This window comes from Crocodylus porosus, unplaced genomic scaffold, assembly GCF_001723895.1.
Source record: "Crocodylus porosus isolate Cpor-Errol unplaced genomic scaffold, CroPor_comp1, whole genome shotgun sequence".
In the NCBI taxonomy this organism is placed as follows: Eukaryota; Metazoa; Chordata; order Crocodylia; family Crocodylidae; genus Crocodylus; species Crocodylus porosus.
In genome coordinates, this window is record NW_017728947.1 from 56,313,942 (window position 1) to 56,329,730 (window position 15,789).

The 15,789-nt window shown below is 44.6% G+C and overlaps 2 protein-coding genes across 3 annotated transcripts in view; both read right to left on the bottom strand.

Annotated features, from left to right (window-relative positions):
• RPUSD2 (RNA pseudouridylate synthase domain containing 2) overlaps window positions 1-3,701 on the bottom strand; it is a 9,283-nt gene extending 5,582 nt beyond the window's left edge. The window contains exons 1-2 of the mRNA XM_019552102.1: window positions 3,252-3,701; window positions 1,515-1,811 (exon numbers count right to left, since the gene is read on the bottom strand). Coding sequence (XP_019407647.1) covers window positions 1,515-1,811; window positions 3,252-3,686 — 732 coding nt within the window. The 5' untranslated portion in view covers window positions 3,687-3,701. The remainder of the gene's footprint in view (window positions 1-1,514; window positions 1,812-3,251) is intronic.
• Window positions 3,702-4,755: 1,054 nt separating this feature from the next.
• On the bottom strand, window positions 4,756-15,782 carry LOC109321194 (protein-L-isoaspartate(D-aspartate) O-methyltransferase-like). Of its 2 annotated transcripts, XM_019551661.1 has the most exons (9): window positions 15,642-15,782; window positions 11,958-12,110; window positions 10,496-10,600; window positions 8,891-8,922; window positions 8,285-8,389; window positions 7,228-7,348; window positions 6,334-6,419; window positions 5,951-6,120; window positions 4,760-5,593 (listed from the first exon to the last, which is right to left on the bottom strand). In XM_019551661.1, the coding sequence occupies exons 2-9, from the start codon at window positions 12,073-12,075 to the stop codon at window positions 5,581-5,583; spliced, it is 750 nt and encodes a 249-aa protein (XP_019407206.1). In that variant the 5' UTR covers window positions 12,076-12,110; window positions 15,642-15,782; the 3' UTR covers window positions 4,760-5,580. The 2 variants fall into 2 exon arrangements, with proteins under 2 accessions (XP_019407208.1, XP_019407206.1); XM_019551663.1 differs by having other exon boundaries at window positions 4,756-6,120.
• Between the last annotated feature and the right edge of the window lie 7 nt (window positions 15,783-15,789).

The following is a 15,789-nucleotide window of genomic DNA, read 5'->3' on the forward strand; positions in this document are numbered from 1 at the left end:
TCCAATGTTGCCCTTGCTTTTCCTCCGGCTCCCCACATATCTGAAAAAGGACTTTTTATTGTCCTTGATGCTCAAAGCTAGTTGGAGTTGAGTCGGAGCCTTGTCTTTCCTGGTTTGCTCCCTGCAGGACCAGACCAGTCCAGCATAATCCTCCTTGGAGGCGAATCCCATCCTTCATCCTTTGTAGGCCTTTCTTTTTAGTCTTAGGTCTGCTAGGTCCCTGGAGAGCCAGGGGGGCTGCTATGTCCTCTTGCTGCCTTTCCTTTGAGAAGGAATAGACTTAGCTTGTGCATTGAGGATCGCTCCCTTGAGGGGGAACCACTTTTCTTGAACTCCCCTCTCCCTGTGTGATTTCAGGCAGGCTCCTGTTCCTAGTTGTCTGGTGTGTAACCAAATAAAATGTCTATCCTTGATTAATTAGCATGGTAAATATTTATTTTGCAATTAACTCATGTTGATGTGGAGGAAGAGACATTCTCCATATGTGATAGATATCTCCTCCTGATTTAGTCCAAGGACACGTATGTTTTTCCTGGCTGTTAATCAGTTTCTTGACATGTTCCAAACTGGATAACCTCTTGTTACTGAAGAAGGTAACTCATTCAAATTAGAAATTTCTGATAACCAGTAATGGGCAGGTTCATTAACAGGATTTTCCCCATCAATTACTACTTGGGACTCTCTCTTGATTTACACAACTAAAAGAATACTTTGAAGATGCTGAGCTAAGGGTATAAAAAGGCAGTAAAACAGCAAACAGCGTGTGTGCTTCAAGAGTGAGAAATCTCTCTAACACCAGTTGCTGATGTGCCCAACTTATTCAAGAAGTTGAAGAGAAACAGACTGCCTCTTTGTTGCCTGTTTGGTGACAAATCACCACCTTATAGCTAATTACTGGGACTTTGATTTGGTTTGGGTTCATTTGACTTGATTTTGAATACCTGTAGTAAATAAAGTCTGTCTGTCACGTATTGAATGAGGTGTCATGTCAATCCTTGGGCTGGTCCGGAATCCTAGGTTTTTATTTGCTAACAAGCCAGAGGTTGAGCACCTCTGAAATACGTTATTAATAAAAATATCAATAAATCTTCTGTTCTCTGGGGAATTCAAATCACCAATATGTGGAACTCCAGGTTTGGAAAGGGAGATTTTTGACAAGATTAAACTAGAATAAATGTTAAAGTATTATATGAGCTGATAAAATGAAGTAGAACAGGTCTGAGACAAGACAGAATCTCTCTCATATCCTGACCAAGAGATCATATGTAGAAAATTTAATTTCTCTTAATCCTACTGTACCAATGACTGTGGCACCTAGGCAGAGCCTAATGGTCTCCCAACTGCAGCTTGTGGGAAATGCAATGCATACAAATGCCTTCACCTTTAATACTAGCACATGACCTTTTGAAATAACAGACCCTAAACTGAAATGCCCTTAAGCACAGGCTGTACTCAAAACTTTGGCCAACAGGCTTTACTTTAACTAAACATGCTGCTTAAGACCTCAACCTTACCTGCCGCTGTCGAACTTGCTCATCAATCCTCTTGGACACTTCTAGAGTCTTGGCAAACATGAGCACACCAGAAGTCATGCGGTCAAGCCGGTGAATAGTGTGCAACTCTTTGAGGTTATGCTCTTTGCCCAAGATGAAGATGACGGTGTTGTGTCGAAATCGGCCACATGGGTGTACTGGCAAAGAAGAAGGTTTGTCCACAACAACCATCTCATCATTCTCTGCCAAAACCTGGATAGGCTGAGCGGTGACTGGAGGCTCATGGCGATGCGCGGTGTTCCTCAGGAAGTCATTATTCTACAAGCGAAACAAAGTTACTGGAAGAGAGAATCTTCCGAAGTGTCCTTTTCATTAGAAATAGGGAACATATGTATCCTCCATTCCAGCACAAGTGGGGATTCAATAGTGGCTAAGAAACAAACCGAAAATATACTGGAAAATAGGATATACTGCAATGACTCATTATATTGGGCCATCCAATTCAATTACCTGCTTCAAGCAATGATATTGTGGTTGATGTTTCTTAGAAAAGGGAAAACTCAACACAACCCACTGCTGGTATGCAAAACTACCCTTTTTTTCTCCTCAGAGTAAAGTTTATCTTATTTGCTGCAGGTTTGATGCTGTAGGTTCTGGAAAACTATTTCCTTTTACCTTTAGTTTTGAAGCTGTACTTGAAGTTTCACAGCACTTTCTAAAAAGATAAAATGTTACTTTTAAACTCCTGCAGCAGTGAATTCTGCTGACAGGTTTCTTGCTTAAGTTTATCTGCTCCTAACACCAACAGACTCCTTACTTTCCAATTATGGCATTTACAGAGGCTACTGCATTTTCACACAGCACCCCAAGACACCCTGCACCATGATAAGATATTCAAGTTAGCTCTAGAACAAGCAGAATAAGCATCTGTACCCAAGTATGATTAGATTATAGCTTGGAAGCTATGCAACTGCATTAGTATGGTAATAGGCACAGGCTAACATTTCCAGAACAAGTGCACAGATCTAGTGGGGCTCTCTCTGCACAGCCCAGACTTGCACCCTTGTACTCTTGTGTGTGATCTGTCCCATTTTATCAAGCCAGGAAGAAACAAAACCCCATCTTGCGTGATGTCATCATCACAAGTAAGTCTTCCCTACACAGACAGACCACCTCAGCAGCTCCTGAATGCAACTGAAAAAAAACAGCACAGGAACAGTGATGAGCTGACATCACACATCAGCTCCGTTTCTCTGGCACATGCACTCTGCCTACTACAGCAGCTATAGCCAGGAGCTAGCAGCAACTTTATCGCTTGACATTCAGCTAATTTCAAGACTTATTCTGGGCTGTTTGGCCCTAGCTGAAAATCTGAAAGGCAGATGCCCCACCTCCACACCAGGCTGGATTGAAGGCTGCCGTTGGCAATGTTCATGGGCAAACTGGAACATGGCAGCTCTCGGCTGTCATTTGCTTTTCAAGTGTGGAAAACACAGCACGCCTGTTCTTGTGTGGCAAACAGCTGGGGAAGCTTATCACTGGGCAGAAGGGCACTGACATGGCAGACTCCCAAGCTCCCTGCCACACTCCTCAGAGTGCTGCCATGCCCACCTCCCCTCGCTGCCAAGATGAGCTACCCCCCATGAGCTCTTCCAGCTCCTCTGCTGACCCTGGGGCCCGGACCGGCGGCTTTTCTTTGATTCAAGGACCTGTTGCCGCTCGGCCGGAAAGCCTGGCAGGGTGCAACAGGCGGCGCACCTTGAGCACGATGTCGAGGTCCCGCACGGGCTCCTCGTTGAGGCGGAGGCGGCCGGCGCGGGCGGCGACGCGGTAGTAGGCGAGCGGGTGGGAGCGGAACTCGGAGGCGAAGACGTGCAGCAGGCTCTTGCCCACCCAGCGGCCCTTGCAGTAGGTCTGGAAGTCGAAGTAGTAGGGCCGCACCTTGCGCAGGCCGCCCTCGAAGTAGTAGCTAGTCTCGGCGAAGTGCGCCTCGCTGAAGCTGACGCCTGGGTTCCGCTTCCGCGGCGGCGGCACGAAGCGCTCCACCCCGCTCGCCTGCAGCCGCCGCCTCTTGGCCGCGGGCGGCGCATCCTCACGCTCGCCGCCCTCCCGGCCCAGCTCGCTCGCTGTCGCCTCCGCCATTGCCCTGCTGCTCTGGACCGACACCGGGCACAGCCGCCCCAGCCGCAACATCAGTAGCAAGCGCCCACGTGGCCCCGCCCGACGCCGAGCTGTGACGCGGACCAGTCGCCTCTCTCGGCGCTCGGATTGTGCGTGGCCCCGCGACGCTGGGGTCGCAGGTCCCCTGGGCCCGGCGGCGAGTGTGATGCCGGCCCCGCCGTTGGAGGAAGTTGACGCAAAGCCCCGGGTGGGCTGGAGCCCGCCTCACGTGCAGTTCAGGGGTGTCGGAGCAGGGAGCGGCCGCCCCGCCTGGAGCCCACGGGGGACGCGGCTCGGACCCCTGCCCTGGCAGGAGCGCGGGTCGGCTCGGCCTCAGGCAGGGCGCTGCGGGAGCTGGTGCTGCGCCTCACCCCATCCCTACCCAGGCCCCCAGCTCAGTCACCTTATGACCTGCGGGCAGCTCCGCCCCCGGGGGGAGCCCCGAGCGTTGCACCACTCCGCTCTGCCCCGGCAGTACACGGGGAGAGGACTGGGCTGCGGTGAGGGCTGCCCTGAGGAGCGTGGTCCTCTCAGCCTGAGCAGGCATGCACTACTTGCAGCCACCGGCAGCCAGGTGGGTGGGCAGAGGCAACACTGCCCCCTGCCAGCTCTCTGGGGCTCTTCCCAGGAAGGGAGATATCAGCTCCATGCCGCCGGTACAGCAATGATGCTGGCTCCCCACTGCCACAGGTTTGAGTCCCCTCACAAGTGTGCACAGCTTGGCAAGCATGTGCAGAGCTGCCAGTGTGTGCGCTAGGCTTTGCATGGCTGTGCCAGTACCAGTAGTTCAATTCAAAATTAAAAAAATGCAATTAGTTACATTTTATTTTTTACCACTGCTGCCAGCCTGCCTGGTACACTATGCCACTCTGCCTCTGCTTGCAGCAGCACTGCTGGCTTAGGGTAATCATATATGACAGTCCCCACCCCCATCTAAAGGCCCCCGGGGCTAGTTCTACATGACAGCAGCATCACTGAGCACCGCGTGACAGGAGGCACTGCATCATACCACAACATCCAGCTGCAGCTGTGGTGGCTAAAGAGCCTGATCTTTAAAACAGGAGAAAATAAAAGTGCCACCCATTCCCCATCAACTCACATATTCATAATTAATACTGGTTTATTAAATTAGCGATTCCAAAAATATCCCCATGTTACAAAGAAACTTCAAACAGCAGCAAGTTAAAGGAAAATCACAACCCTGCCTCCTGCTTGTCATATCACCCATTGTGGTTCCTGGGAACATAAAACCTTTGTGAAATAAAGCAAGGCACAAAACAGAGGTGCAAAGTAATTAATTCACAAAGCTTAGGATGCCTTGTCAACTCTACATAAACATATAGGGTTGTTCACACCAAGTCCTAGTTTTGGAAAGACCTGGCATTGCTATAGCAGATGAGTTGGTGGTATCCTCAGAAGCAAACCACATTTAATCTAGGAGATTAAAATGACAAATAAGAGCTTGCTTGTTGCACTGGGTACATTTATAACCTCTGAAGTATCAAAAAGTTTTGTAATTCTTCAAGCGTTAGATGAAGTCAAGAATGCAATATAGTCCATAATCAAGTTTAACACAGATTTGAGAATTCATATCTACCTATTTGTACACTCACCTCTTCTTAATTTACATGGATATTTTATTCATGGCTGAGCAAACAAACAGCTGTACTTCTCTGGTTTGACATGGGTATCTAGTAAGAGATCAGACAAGGGCTCCAGTGCTTGGTAATCTGGCCACTAGTTGATCTGGAGGAACCTTCCTCCCTCACCCTTCCAAACTGAATTCTTATAAGGAACGCTTGCTTTTGCAATGCGTCCACTAAGCAGAACTTCCATTTAAAAAGCAAAGCCATACACACCTACAGTTCTTTTCTCAGATACTGGTTCATCTGTTTTCCAAGGTTATTTTGTAAGCGATATCAATCTCTCAGATTTCATCCCTAAAGGGAGGGGGAAAAGGCAACCAAGTTACTACTTTGTATAGATTCAGCATCTTCCTTCAGTTCAATGCAAGTATCAATATGAATACAATATTTATTACATGAAGGAACAGGCTGTAAAAGCTAGCAAGCTCCACTAATCTTTATGTAACATAGCAGTGTGCATCTCCTATTACTGTGTGCGAGCATGTTAAGTCCCTTCCTTCTGCTTTTTGCAGGCAGCATCAGCTAGGAGTCTAAGGAATCTTTCTCCAGTAGTGTCAAGGGACTCTGAAGGAGTAAACTTGTCCCACAATGTCTGGCCAGCGAGATAGGTAAGCAAGAGAAAAATCATTACAGAGGGAACAAAGTTTTTACCGAGGCCACTGCTTCTCCTTATCTGTCAGAGGAACATAGATCACACCCATCAGTTTTGTTTCTACAATTTGCCCATCATTAGTTTTGTCATACTGCATTAGAACCTGGCTTCCACCTTCGGGACCCACTGGCAAGATCAACCGACCTCCTGGCTTCAATTCATTCAGCAACTGGCAAAGAGAAGAATCAGTTTTAGTAAGGGCCAAAAATCAGATGAATAAAGAAAAGACAAAAGCTGGATGAGCTACATGATTATTTTCTGCAGAAATACAAGATTGCTGCTTCAGGAAAAATAGAATGGAAGTGACAATTAAGTGTCTTTCTTCTAGCTATCTGAATTCCATTACACCCACTGATGTGAAACAATATCTGTTCATTTTTACCTCCTCTGGTACAGTGGGTGCTGCTGCTCCAACATGGATGGCATCATAAGGGGCTTCTTCAGGGTATCCCTTTCTACCATCTCCAACTGTGGAGAGAAAAAATGGAGAGCGAAGATACTTGTTCAGAGGGCAACTCGACATAAAGAGAAACCCAATCTTTTCTTGCATGTGACACCTAGACGAGAAAAGCTTTTGTGGACAAGTTATGTTCAAGAACTTCAGACTGCCAACAGAAAATTGAATTGTACCACAAATCTCTTAGAAAGGGAGGCTACTATTTTAAAGTTACTTTTTAAAAAAGAGAAAGGGAAGAGATTCTGTAAACTGGCATTACTTGCACTGTATAGAAAGAAAAAAAAAAAAAATCAGAATTGGGAGGGGTCCTGGGTGACACAGGTTAGTGTGTACAGTTGGGTCACAACAAAAATAGAGTTTTGTAGTTTATGCTGGAGATCTGCTCAGAGAAACAAACCAAGTTTTTCAGTATGATTATCTGGTCTTTACTGAGGAGGCTCAGGACTGAAAGAAAAGTGTTATTACACTCTTACAAGGAGTAGTGAAAAAAAATTTCAGAAATGCATAGATTGACTGGCACTTGCCTGCTTCATATGGTTCTAATCAATGCTATACATCATCTAGCTTTAATTCATACTTAGCATAGAGAAACCAAGTTCCTTGGCAGAAAAATAAAGACAGTAATTTACACCCAGCAACAATGGCCCATAGCAGCACTCAGATATCATTGTGACAGATGCATGCATCAGTATAATTACTAAATCACATTAGCCACTTAGAAAAACAGATCTCAATAAGCAGCAAGTGCCAAGTGCTGCCAGTTTAGAGTATGTTCTTGTAAGGGAATGAAATACTGAGGTCACAGGCTACACAACTCACCTACAAGTTTCATACGGCCAGAGGTGAGCAGGGTTGCATCATCTTCTTCAACATTTCTTCTGGATTCATGGATCAGCTTTTCAATGTGCTCTATGCCCACTGCCTTCCCTGTGGGACCCACCTGGAAAGACAAACATGGATACGCTAACTCATGCATAGGTTGACTACATTTTACAGAGTGCCTTACCATTCCAGTAGAGAGATGATAGAGAATTAAAGAAATTGTTTCTTAAAAACCTTTGAATAAGAGGTTGTATTTAGTTGTAAATGTTGTACTTAGAGAGTGATGTGAAGACCTAGCTATGTTAGTTACTAGCAAAAGCACTATCCCCCATGGAAATCCCTAGTAAGTCTTCCTTAGGAAAGCTTTATCTACCATAGTAAGGTTGTAAAAAATAAATAGTAGACTTTCTTGGCAGGATGTGTTCATAATGAGATACCCAGCTCTGTGGCAGGGGTGTACCTTGTCTGGGCTTCTAGAGCTCTGAGAAATTATTTTTGGAAGGGCCTTTTTTCTCCAATTTAGGAAGCAATTAAGAAGTGTCAGAATGGCATGCACAGAAGTAGATTAATTCACTCCCTTCAGTTTTTTTGGTTGATTTGGCCACTACGATGATGCTACTCTTGCCAGATACAGCACTAGTTTTAGCTTCCAGAACTGGCTGAAACAATCATATTTATCTCATTTTAAACTGTTCTGAGGAAGAAAAAAAACCCACAATGGACTTGTCCTTTTTAAGAAGCAGGTTGCGTCTTCCCATATCTGTCACTAGTAAGGAAGCAGGGGTGTAGGTTGTAGCCGTGTTGGTCTAAGGACATAGGCAGACACAGTTCTTTGGGTGAATCTGATATCTTATTAGACCAGTCTTTTCATTCCATCCAGGAAGAGCACACACCAGCTGCAGAAACTTCCTTAGCCTGACGAAGGGTTTTTGAACCTGAAAGCTTGCTTAATAATTGCTTTCCAGTTATTTCAGTTGGTCTAATAAAAGATAGCAGATTCACCCAAAGAACCTCGTCTGCCACTAGTAAGGAAGCAATTTTGTACTTTACTCACCATTCTTGCAAAGCAAGCTGTAAGATATCCACTTCCTGATCCCACATCCAGTGCCTTTGCTCCTTCCACTAGCTGATCCTTCAGTAATTCCAGAGCATGGGCATGCTGTGGAGATATCAACAACATGCTCTTACACACTTTCACAGGTTTATTAATTTCTCATATTACTCTCCCATACTTTCCTTTTTTAAAATAAGTTATTATTGGGCAAGCAAGATTGTGTTTTTTGGGGTGAATTAAAGTTGCAGTATTGAATTTCTGGTACAATTTTTATTAACAGTGTCTTTGGAAGTTAATAGGAGAATAGATTTCACTTGTGAAATGTGGAGCAGGAAAAAGAAGGCTTGTGGAGAAAGAGAATCTCATGCAAAAGCAAATCTTTAATCCTGTAATAGTTTGATAACAACTGTTAGCTTGAGCTTGCTATTTGGAGTGGTTTGTTTTTTCAAATTTGCCCCATCCTTCTTTAAAACTCCTAACAAGCTTTTCACACATCAGCAGCCAAAGCAATAAGGAGTCATGAGTATTGGACCCACATCACCTTGATATTACAACTTAAGATAAAAGCTATTCCCAGTTTTGCTAGACTGGAAAATTTTGTCTCACCATGTGGGGTGCACTGATTGTAGCCTTGTATCCTGAAAGGAAAACATTGACAAAGTTAACAATTTGTAATAAATTAAGATGAGAGGAATAATTACTGAGATATTTTCTGAAGAGCAATTTTTCCCCCTTCCAATATTGAAAGCTTTTTTTTATGTCTCATTTCTTGGAGGTACGAAACTGAAAGCTTCCTCCTTTAGAAGTATCAGTAGCAGCAGAATAATTGTCAGGCAGAAAAATATATAATATGCATATGCAGTTAGGTCATTACACCTTATAACTTCAGGAAAATGCTGTATTGTAGAATTGTTTATCTGATTCCAAGAAATGTGAATGCTACTCTGTTGTGGTCATGCTTGTTATCTGCGCATTTTATAAAATAAGTTGCAATGAAATTTAGAGCAAATGCAAATCTCTGTGAATGGGAAAAAGCCAAAATGGCTCCCTTCCTTGAACATAAGGGTTCCTATAGCTTCTACTTAAACAATAGTAGGTCAATATGTTGAGTGATCTCCCACATAGTGTTCAAACTTGTCTCAGCCATGCCAGATGAATGGGGTGATTGTGAAGAAGAAAGATTTTTTTTTTCTCTCCAGTATTTACTGCCTTTAAAAAAAGATCCCTTTGCTTTCTGATTTGCAAGGAGCAGGGAAGTTATTTAAAGGAAGTTGTCCTGAGAGTGCCCGGTGCCTTACACAAGGCATATGGGAATGCCATTTTCCTCTGGGTTTCTACTGTTTGAATTTATCTGATTAATTTGTGAATCTACAGGGGGATGATTGCCTTGGTTTTACCTTTTTCTGGTTCACTGTCAGAGATACCAAGTATCCACAGCTTCTACTGAAGTCAACTGGACTTGTGGGTTCCTAGTATTTGTAAAATTTAAACCGATAAAGAATCAGCTGCCCATGTTCTGGGCTGATCTTTAAACCATTAGTCCAGTCTACGTAATAAGCAGTTTACTTTTCAGAAAGTCAGTATCCTCTTGTCAGTGTCCCTCTTGTCATGTCTTGGCACTCTCAACTTCCAAAGGGCAAATTCTCAGTTTTTCTTAGTGTAATTCTCAAGGTGGCTCAAGATGATTGACTATTGATGTATCAAGTAGCGTAAGCACAGATAGATTGCCCTTATCCCCTTTTCTAGCACTCAGCCACTATTTGAAAGAAAGGCTTGCTAGCATAATGAACCAGGACCCGACAACTCGTCCACACCCTTGTAGATCATTGTAACCACTGAACACAAGAACGAGGGTTTTATGTAGGGTTAGGTCCATTAGGCTACTGGGAAGGTGAGGGTTGGTGAATTAGCTGGGTGTATTCAGCCACAGCAAACAACTGTACACGACCCCTGAGGTGCTCCAACAGCTGTTTGCTGTTGCTTTTATTATAAAGGGTGCTGCTTCTCTACTCAACTGTGCAGGACCTGCTGATGATTTTCCAAGTGGAAAAGTGGCACCCTTTGAAGTTAAAAACAATAGCAATCAGCAGAACAGCTCATTCTTAATTTGGCATACCACTGAAAATTAAGTGGGTTAGACCCACCCTGATACAAAGAAATCTGGGTTCTACTGTACACCACAACACTAGAAAACTGCCACAAGTTTCTTACCTATTGACTGCGGTGAATCCATGTATGGGTAGTACTTGATGTAGTGTGCTCTGTCTGTTGCCAGTAGCACGTCAAAGACTCTCTCAGATTTAATCACACCATTTTCTGCAAAAAGAGATGGAGAGAACATTAAACATTTAGTAATGCAAAGTGTACAGGTTTAAAGAAAGACAGGTGGATGGCTAGGCCTGGGGAGGAAGGTGGTAGGGCTTGATAACAGTGCTACCTGTGCCCACATTACTGACCTGCAATTAATTCAAACCAGTAAGGGGTAAAAGCAGCTATCTTGCAGAAAGGGCCGTCCCAGAAGGGGGTGGCAATCAGGGCAACTGCCCCAGGCCCTGTGCTTTGGGGGGCCCCCCCCCAGAGTCGGGTGGAGTGGCGTGGCAATGTCATGCTGCTGCCAGCTTCATGTCCAGCCACTCAGCACCACTGCTGAATCTGCCACCAGCTTTCTTGCATTCAGAGGTGGGGCCCTGCACAGGCTGATTTGCCCTGGGTCCTGCACCCTGCTCGGATTGTCTCTGCTTGCAGTAGTTGTTGGATGCCTGGTGTGGAAAGGGTTGATGGTTTTAGTCCAGTTCCCAGCAGGAAGGTGTTTACATAACACTACATTTGGCAGTCTCAGTAAATAGGCCAAGGATTAATTAGGCAGAGATTGAATTACACTCTCCCTTCTGGCAGTGGTTCCTTCAGACTTGGTTTCAAGGCATGCTGGCAGGATAAGAAACATGGAATTATGTAGTTTCTTCATTCCTACTTTTCCTGTAGCAGTCCCTCCTGTGACAAATAGTAGTGTGACACTAGCAGTGGTGGCCAACCTTTTTTGGTAGGCACAGCACAAACTAAGCCCCACATGTTCCTTCAATGCCACTCCGATCCCTTTCCCTATCTGCTGTTCTGTTTCCTGTTCTCTACCCATTGTGCCACACATAGAGGCTGCCCATTCTGTGCACGATGTGTGCTACGGATACGCTACCCCTGCTCTAGTAAGAGAGTTCCAAGCCGTTACAATTACAGCCTGACTCATTGTCCAAAATGGAGGGGAAATGCCCAAAATTTCCAGTCCTTAGTGGTAACAGCCTGAAGAACTGACTGCAAGAGCTCGCTTTTATCAGACGGAGTTTCCCTGTGGTTAGAATGATATAATCTTCTAGAGCATCTTAAAGAGATGGTCATACTGTTTTAGCAAGTGCAAGAGAAACTCAAATCAGAGATAACCAAGGTGGACACTGATATGCATAAGCTTTCCCCAGTACATCTAGCATCATGACCCACTTCTAACACTAACCAGAGCACGTTTAAGTTCGTCAGACTCTGAAGTTTAGGCATATAAAGCTGCCAAAACTCAAGCATGAAATTTTAGAACAATTAATAAAATATGCCGCTATTATAAAGTGCCAACAAGTTTAATCAGCAGCTTTAAATATGAGCACTGAACAGAGCTGCTGTTGATACTCACTGTAAAGATTGTTGATAAGCTCAGCATGTGTTTTCCCACTTGAAGTCCAGGCCATGGTTCTGGCCAGAAACAGTCCCATAAGCGCAGTAAATACAGCAAATTGCAGCACAGAGCTCATTACAGAGAAACTTACAGTGGTGTCCCAGCCCTGGTCTGACAGTCACAGTGAAAGAGAGAGAGACATACAAGTGAGCTAGGACACCCAGCACAAATAAACAAACAACCCCCCCTTCCCAATCCTAACTGTCATCTAAGTCTTGTACATACAACTCTTGCAGCCATTACACAAGTTTAGACATGTACTCTCCTATTATAGTCCTGAAGAATCTAGACCTCTAACCATGAAGTAGCCACAGCTACTATGAGGAATTATAGTCCTTATGCTGCTAGCTGTGATGGAAACACCATTTCCTAGGGAAATGAAATGACATGACCAAACATGCATCGCAGTGGCTTTCTATCACCATTGCCTTGGCCTGGATTTTAACCAACAACTCAAAAGTAAAAGGTTCTATATCTAGCTACTCATTTTCTGCACTTCCCAACCATTAGTGAATCATGTTTTTAGCATGTTTAACTGTTCCCAGTAACACCTGACAAGCTACTGTAATAAGCTCCACAGTTTATTTTTCCATTATTGACAAGTTAACCAAGTTTAAGCAATGTGGGCAACATAGCCTCAAAGCTTACTGCTACATCAATCATAATTATTATTACGGCACATACATGAAGATTTTCTTTTCTTTTATTCCCAGAAACAGAAAATTGCTCCTCATTTAAGAAGCCAAGGCAGGGAAGAAAAGCCCAATCATTTAAGTGCCTTATGACATTTCTCAGGTTACCAGGAAGCAACCTGAAGTATGGGTCTGCCATGAAAAATAAAATGTCATTCTCTTATTGCTTATGTGCATTTGGTCGGAACTGCTGACCATATTGACAAGTTTTAATAGGTTTTAATTCCATTAGCCCCAAGGAAGTAGCACAGCCTTTGTTTTGTTCCACATTGTGCTTCAACTTCTAGTCATCCAGGGATCCCAAGGCAACCCAAGTGTTTTTAGATTCCAATCTTGCAATGCCTGTGGCTACCTTCAAGATAGGTGTCAGACATCTTAATCTGGCTTGCTGCATCATTATTACTAGTGATGATGTGCAAAATGTGCTATAGAGGCCAGGCTGAACCTGCAAAGCTGGGAGTTGGAAGAAACAATTACTTGTGATCAAATACATTTGATGCAAAGCCAGTGAGGAACAAACACAAAACTCATAATGCTATTTCAGTAACTTCTGAAAGCAGAGCTACACATCAAGTCTCCTATCACCCTGCTTAGCAGTACAGAGTAATGCCATCCAAGACACTGGAACAGGACACAGGAAATGAATCCAACTGAATGTACACAAGAAATCCTACATAGAAAAAAACTCTATAATTTAGGCTAAACAGGAGTTTGTCCAGGATGCTGGAATTAAATCAAAGTTACTGTAATTTCTTGTAATGGTAAAGGTTTTATTACTCTTACATGCTGCAACAGTTTACAAAATAGCAAATGCCCTGCTTTTAAATGGAGTTAATACACTACTATTAGCATACAGGCAAGCTGGAAGCCAGGCCATAGAAGACAGGTTTGAAAATGGCAGCCTTGTGCAGCCATATTTTTTTATATGCAACTGCTAGGTAGATGTGGCATCTTTAGCAAGGGTGGACATTCAAGCCTCTGATCCCTTTACTACCCACATATTTATCAAAGATGAATAATCTTTATATGCCAAACACTGACTATGGAAAGGTTTGACTTACAGCCTACTGTACCAACATACTCTTTTAGGGTTTCACTAAAGCAAAAACGTGCTTTTAGGGTTGTGCTAAAGCAAATTCTTTTTGTTTGAAAGGTTTTTCACTTTTTCGTCATAGATGCTTAAGCATGTGAACCAGAAATTACACTAACAATTATTAAAAAACTGCATAATGGTCAACTCAACACTGAGCAGGGATAGTCGAAATTAATTAGGAAATATTACATGAGTGCCAAGCAATACAAGTACAAATCTCTGGGTGGCAGAATGGAGATCTAGAAAGAATTAATATTATGAGCATGAGGCAGGGTGTTTGTTTTCCATTTCAGAATGTCACTTGCAGAAAGCTGCCTAGCATTTATTTAGTTTTCACCACACTTGATTGGTTTTAATGAACTTATAGAGAGGAGGTTAAAGAAAATCAAATGCAGTAAAGTTTGGAAGGAAGATCTAGGGCAGTAATGCACATTAGAATAAACCTCACTTCTTATAAAATATAATTATCTTGAAAGTCAATGTTGAAGAGCAATGACTCCCCAAATATAAACACAATCAGACTACTCTTTTGACTTCGTCTGGTATCACCACTAGTGGCTAAAACTGACTGCTTAAAAACAAGCCAAAGACCTCCAAATATACTCAGTCAGCTATGCAATGCTAGAAAAAGGGAAAGAAGTGCATTTTATGAGGAAACGCTGAAAGAACTAGGATTATTTCATTTGGAGAAGAGAAGATTTGATACCTGGCTGCAAGTATCCAAAGGACTATTATAAAGAGATGGGCTTTTCTCTGTGGGCATAGGTGACAGGACTAGAAACAATGGCCTTGGGCTCCAGTAGAAGAAATTTAGGTTGCAGAGGATGAGGAGGAACTTGACTCTAGTGGCTGTCACACACTAGAACAGGCACCTAGAGACATCATGTCTGTCCAATCTGCTCTTGAACACTTCCAGGGAAAAGGCTGCCACTTGGCTGAGACGGTTTAGTCAGGGACAATCCTGCCTTGAGAGGGCTGTACTTTCCAACCCTACTCTCCTATACTCTTTATCCCACCAGGGGATTGGCTTATGTTGGGTAGGGACAATCCTGTCTGGGGCGGGGGTTTGACTAAATGAGCTCTGCAGGTCCTTTCCAGGCCGACTGATCTGATTCTATGAATTGAAGATGACTGAATTACCTTCACTTTATTTTAGCTTCCCAGCCTAAAAATGCTGTAAGGGAGTAGAGCTGAGAAGCAAGGGACTGCAGTGGGTCTCCTATGGGGACAGAGAGGTTAGCCCATCTAATACTGTAAAATCTTCTTTAATCTCATTACAGAGGGGAGGAAAAAACCTTCAGGACTAACTACAAGTGCTCATTTTAAAGGCCACGAGGGCATGGCTGGGGAAGAAGGAGACATGTTCGCCACGGGGACCTCAGCCCGCAGGTGAAGCCCTCCCATAACAAGCGCCTTTGAGCCCAGAGACAGCACTGCCGGCTTGGAGGGCCCTGCCATGCCCTCAAATGAAAGCGGCTGGAAACCAACTGAAGAGTTGTTACACGCATTCAAGCACTAACTGTAGCTGGCTGGCTCATTTGACAGCTGCACGGTCATTGTTGTGGTGTGATAATTACTGCACGTCTAGCTGGGCTGCGTGAGTGGCACAGTTGACTGCGCAATGTCCGCAACATGCAGCGTGCGCCACAGCCACTGCAGCCGCCACCAGCGAAGGGGCTGAGGGTTGCAGTGCGCCTGCGCAGCCTGGGGCCGGCCCGCGGCCCAGACACCTGGAGGGACGGGGAGCCCCTCCCTCCCGTGCTGCAGGGAGCTGCTTCACAGCCAGGCCGGCCCCGCCCCGCCTGGGGTGGGGAGCACAGGGTCGATCGCAGCCCGGAGCCCCGGCCCCCAACTCACCTGCGCAGCCGCGCTGCAACCCACCCCCCCGACGGGCTCCAGTGGCTGTTGGCAACGGCGGCTGCTTTCTTTCCCAGGCGCAGGGCGAAATCCTCTTAAGCCGCTTCTGCCCGCTTCCAAGATGGCGGCGAGCCGCAGTTAGTGCAGG

Bases quoted from the DNA above. Each gene is read 5' to 3' on its own strand.
- LOC109321194 (XM_019551661.1), bottom strand. From the start codon at position 12,075: ATGAGCTCTGTGCTGCAATTTGCTGTATTTACTGCGCTTATGGGACTG. The intron at 10,601-11,957 runs GTGAGTATCAAC...CTCTTTTTGCAG, and splicing joins GCTTATCAACAATCTTTACA to AAAATGGTGTGATTAAATCT. The intron at 6,420-7,227 runs GTGAGTTGTGTA...TTCTCTCCACAG, and splicing joins TGGCCGTATGAAACTTGTAG to TTGGAGATGGTAGAAAGGGA.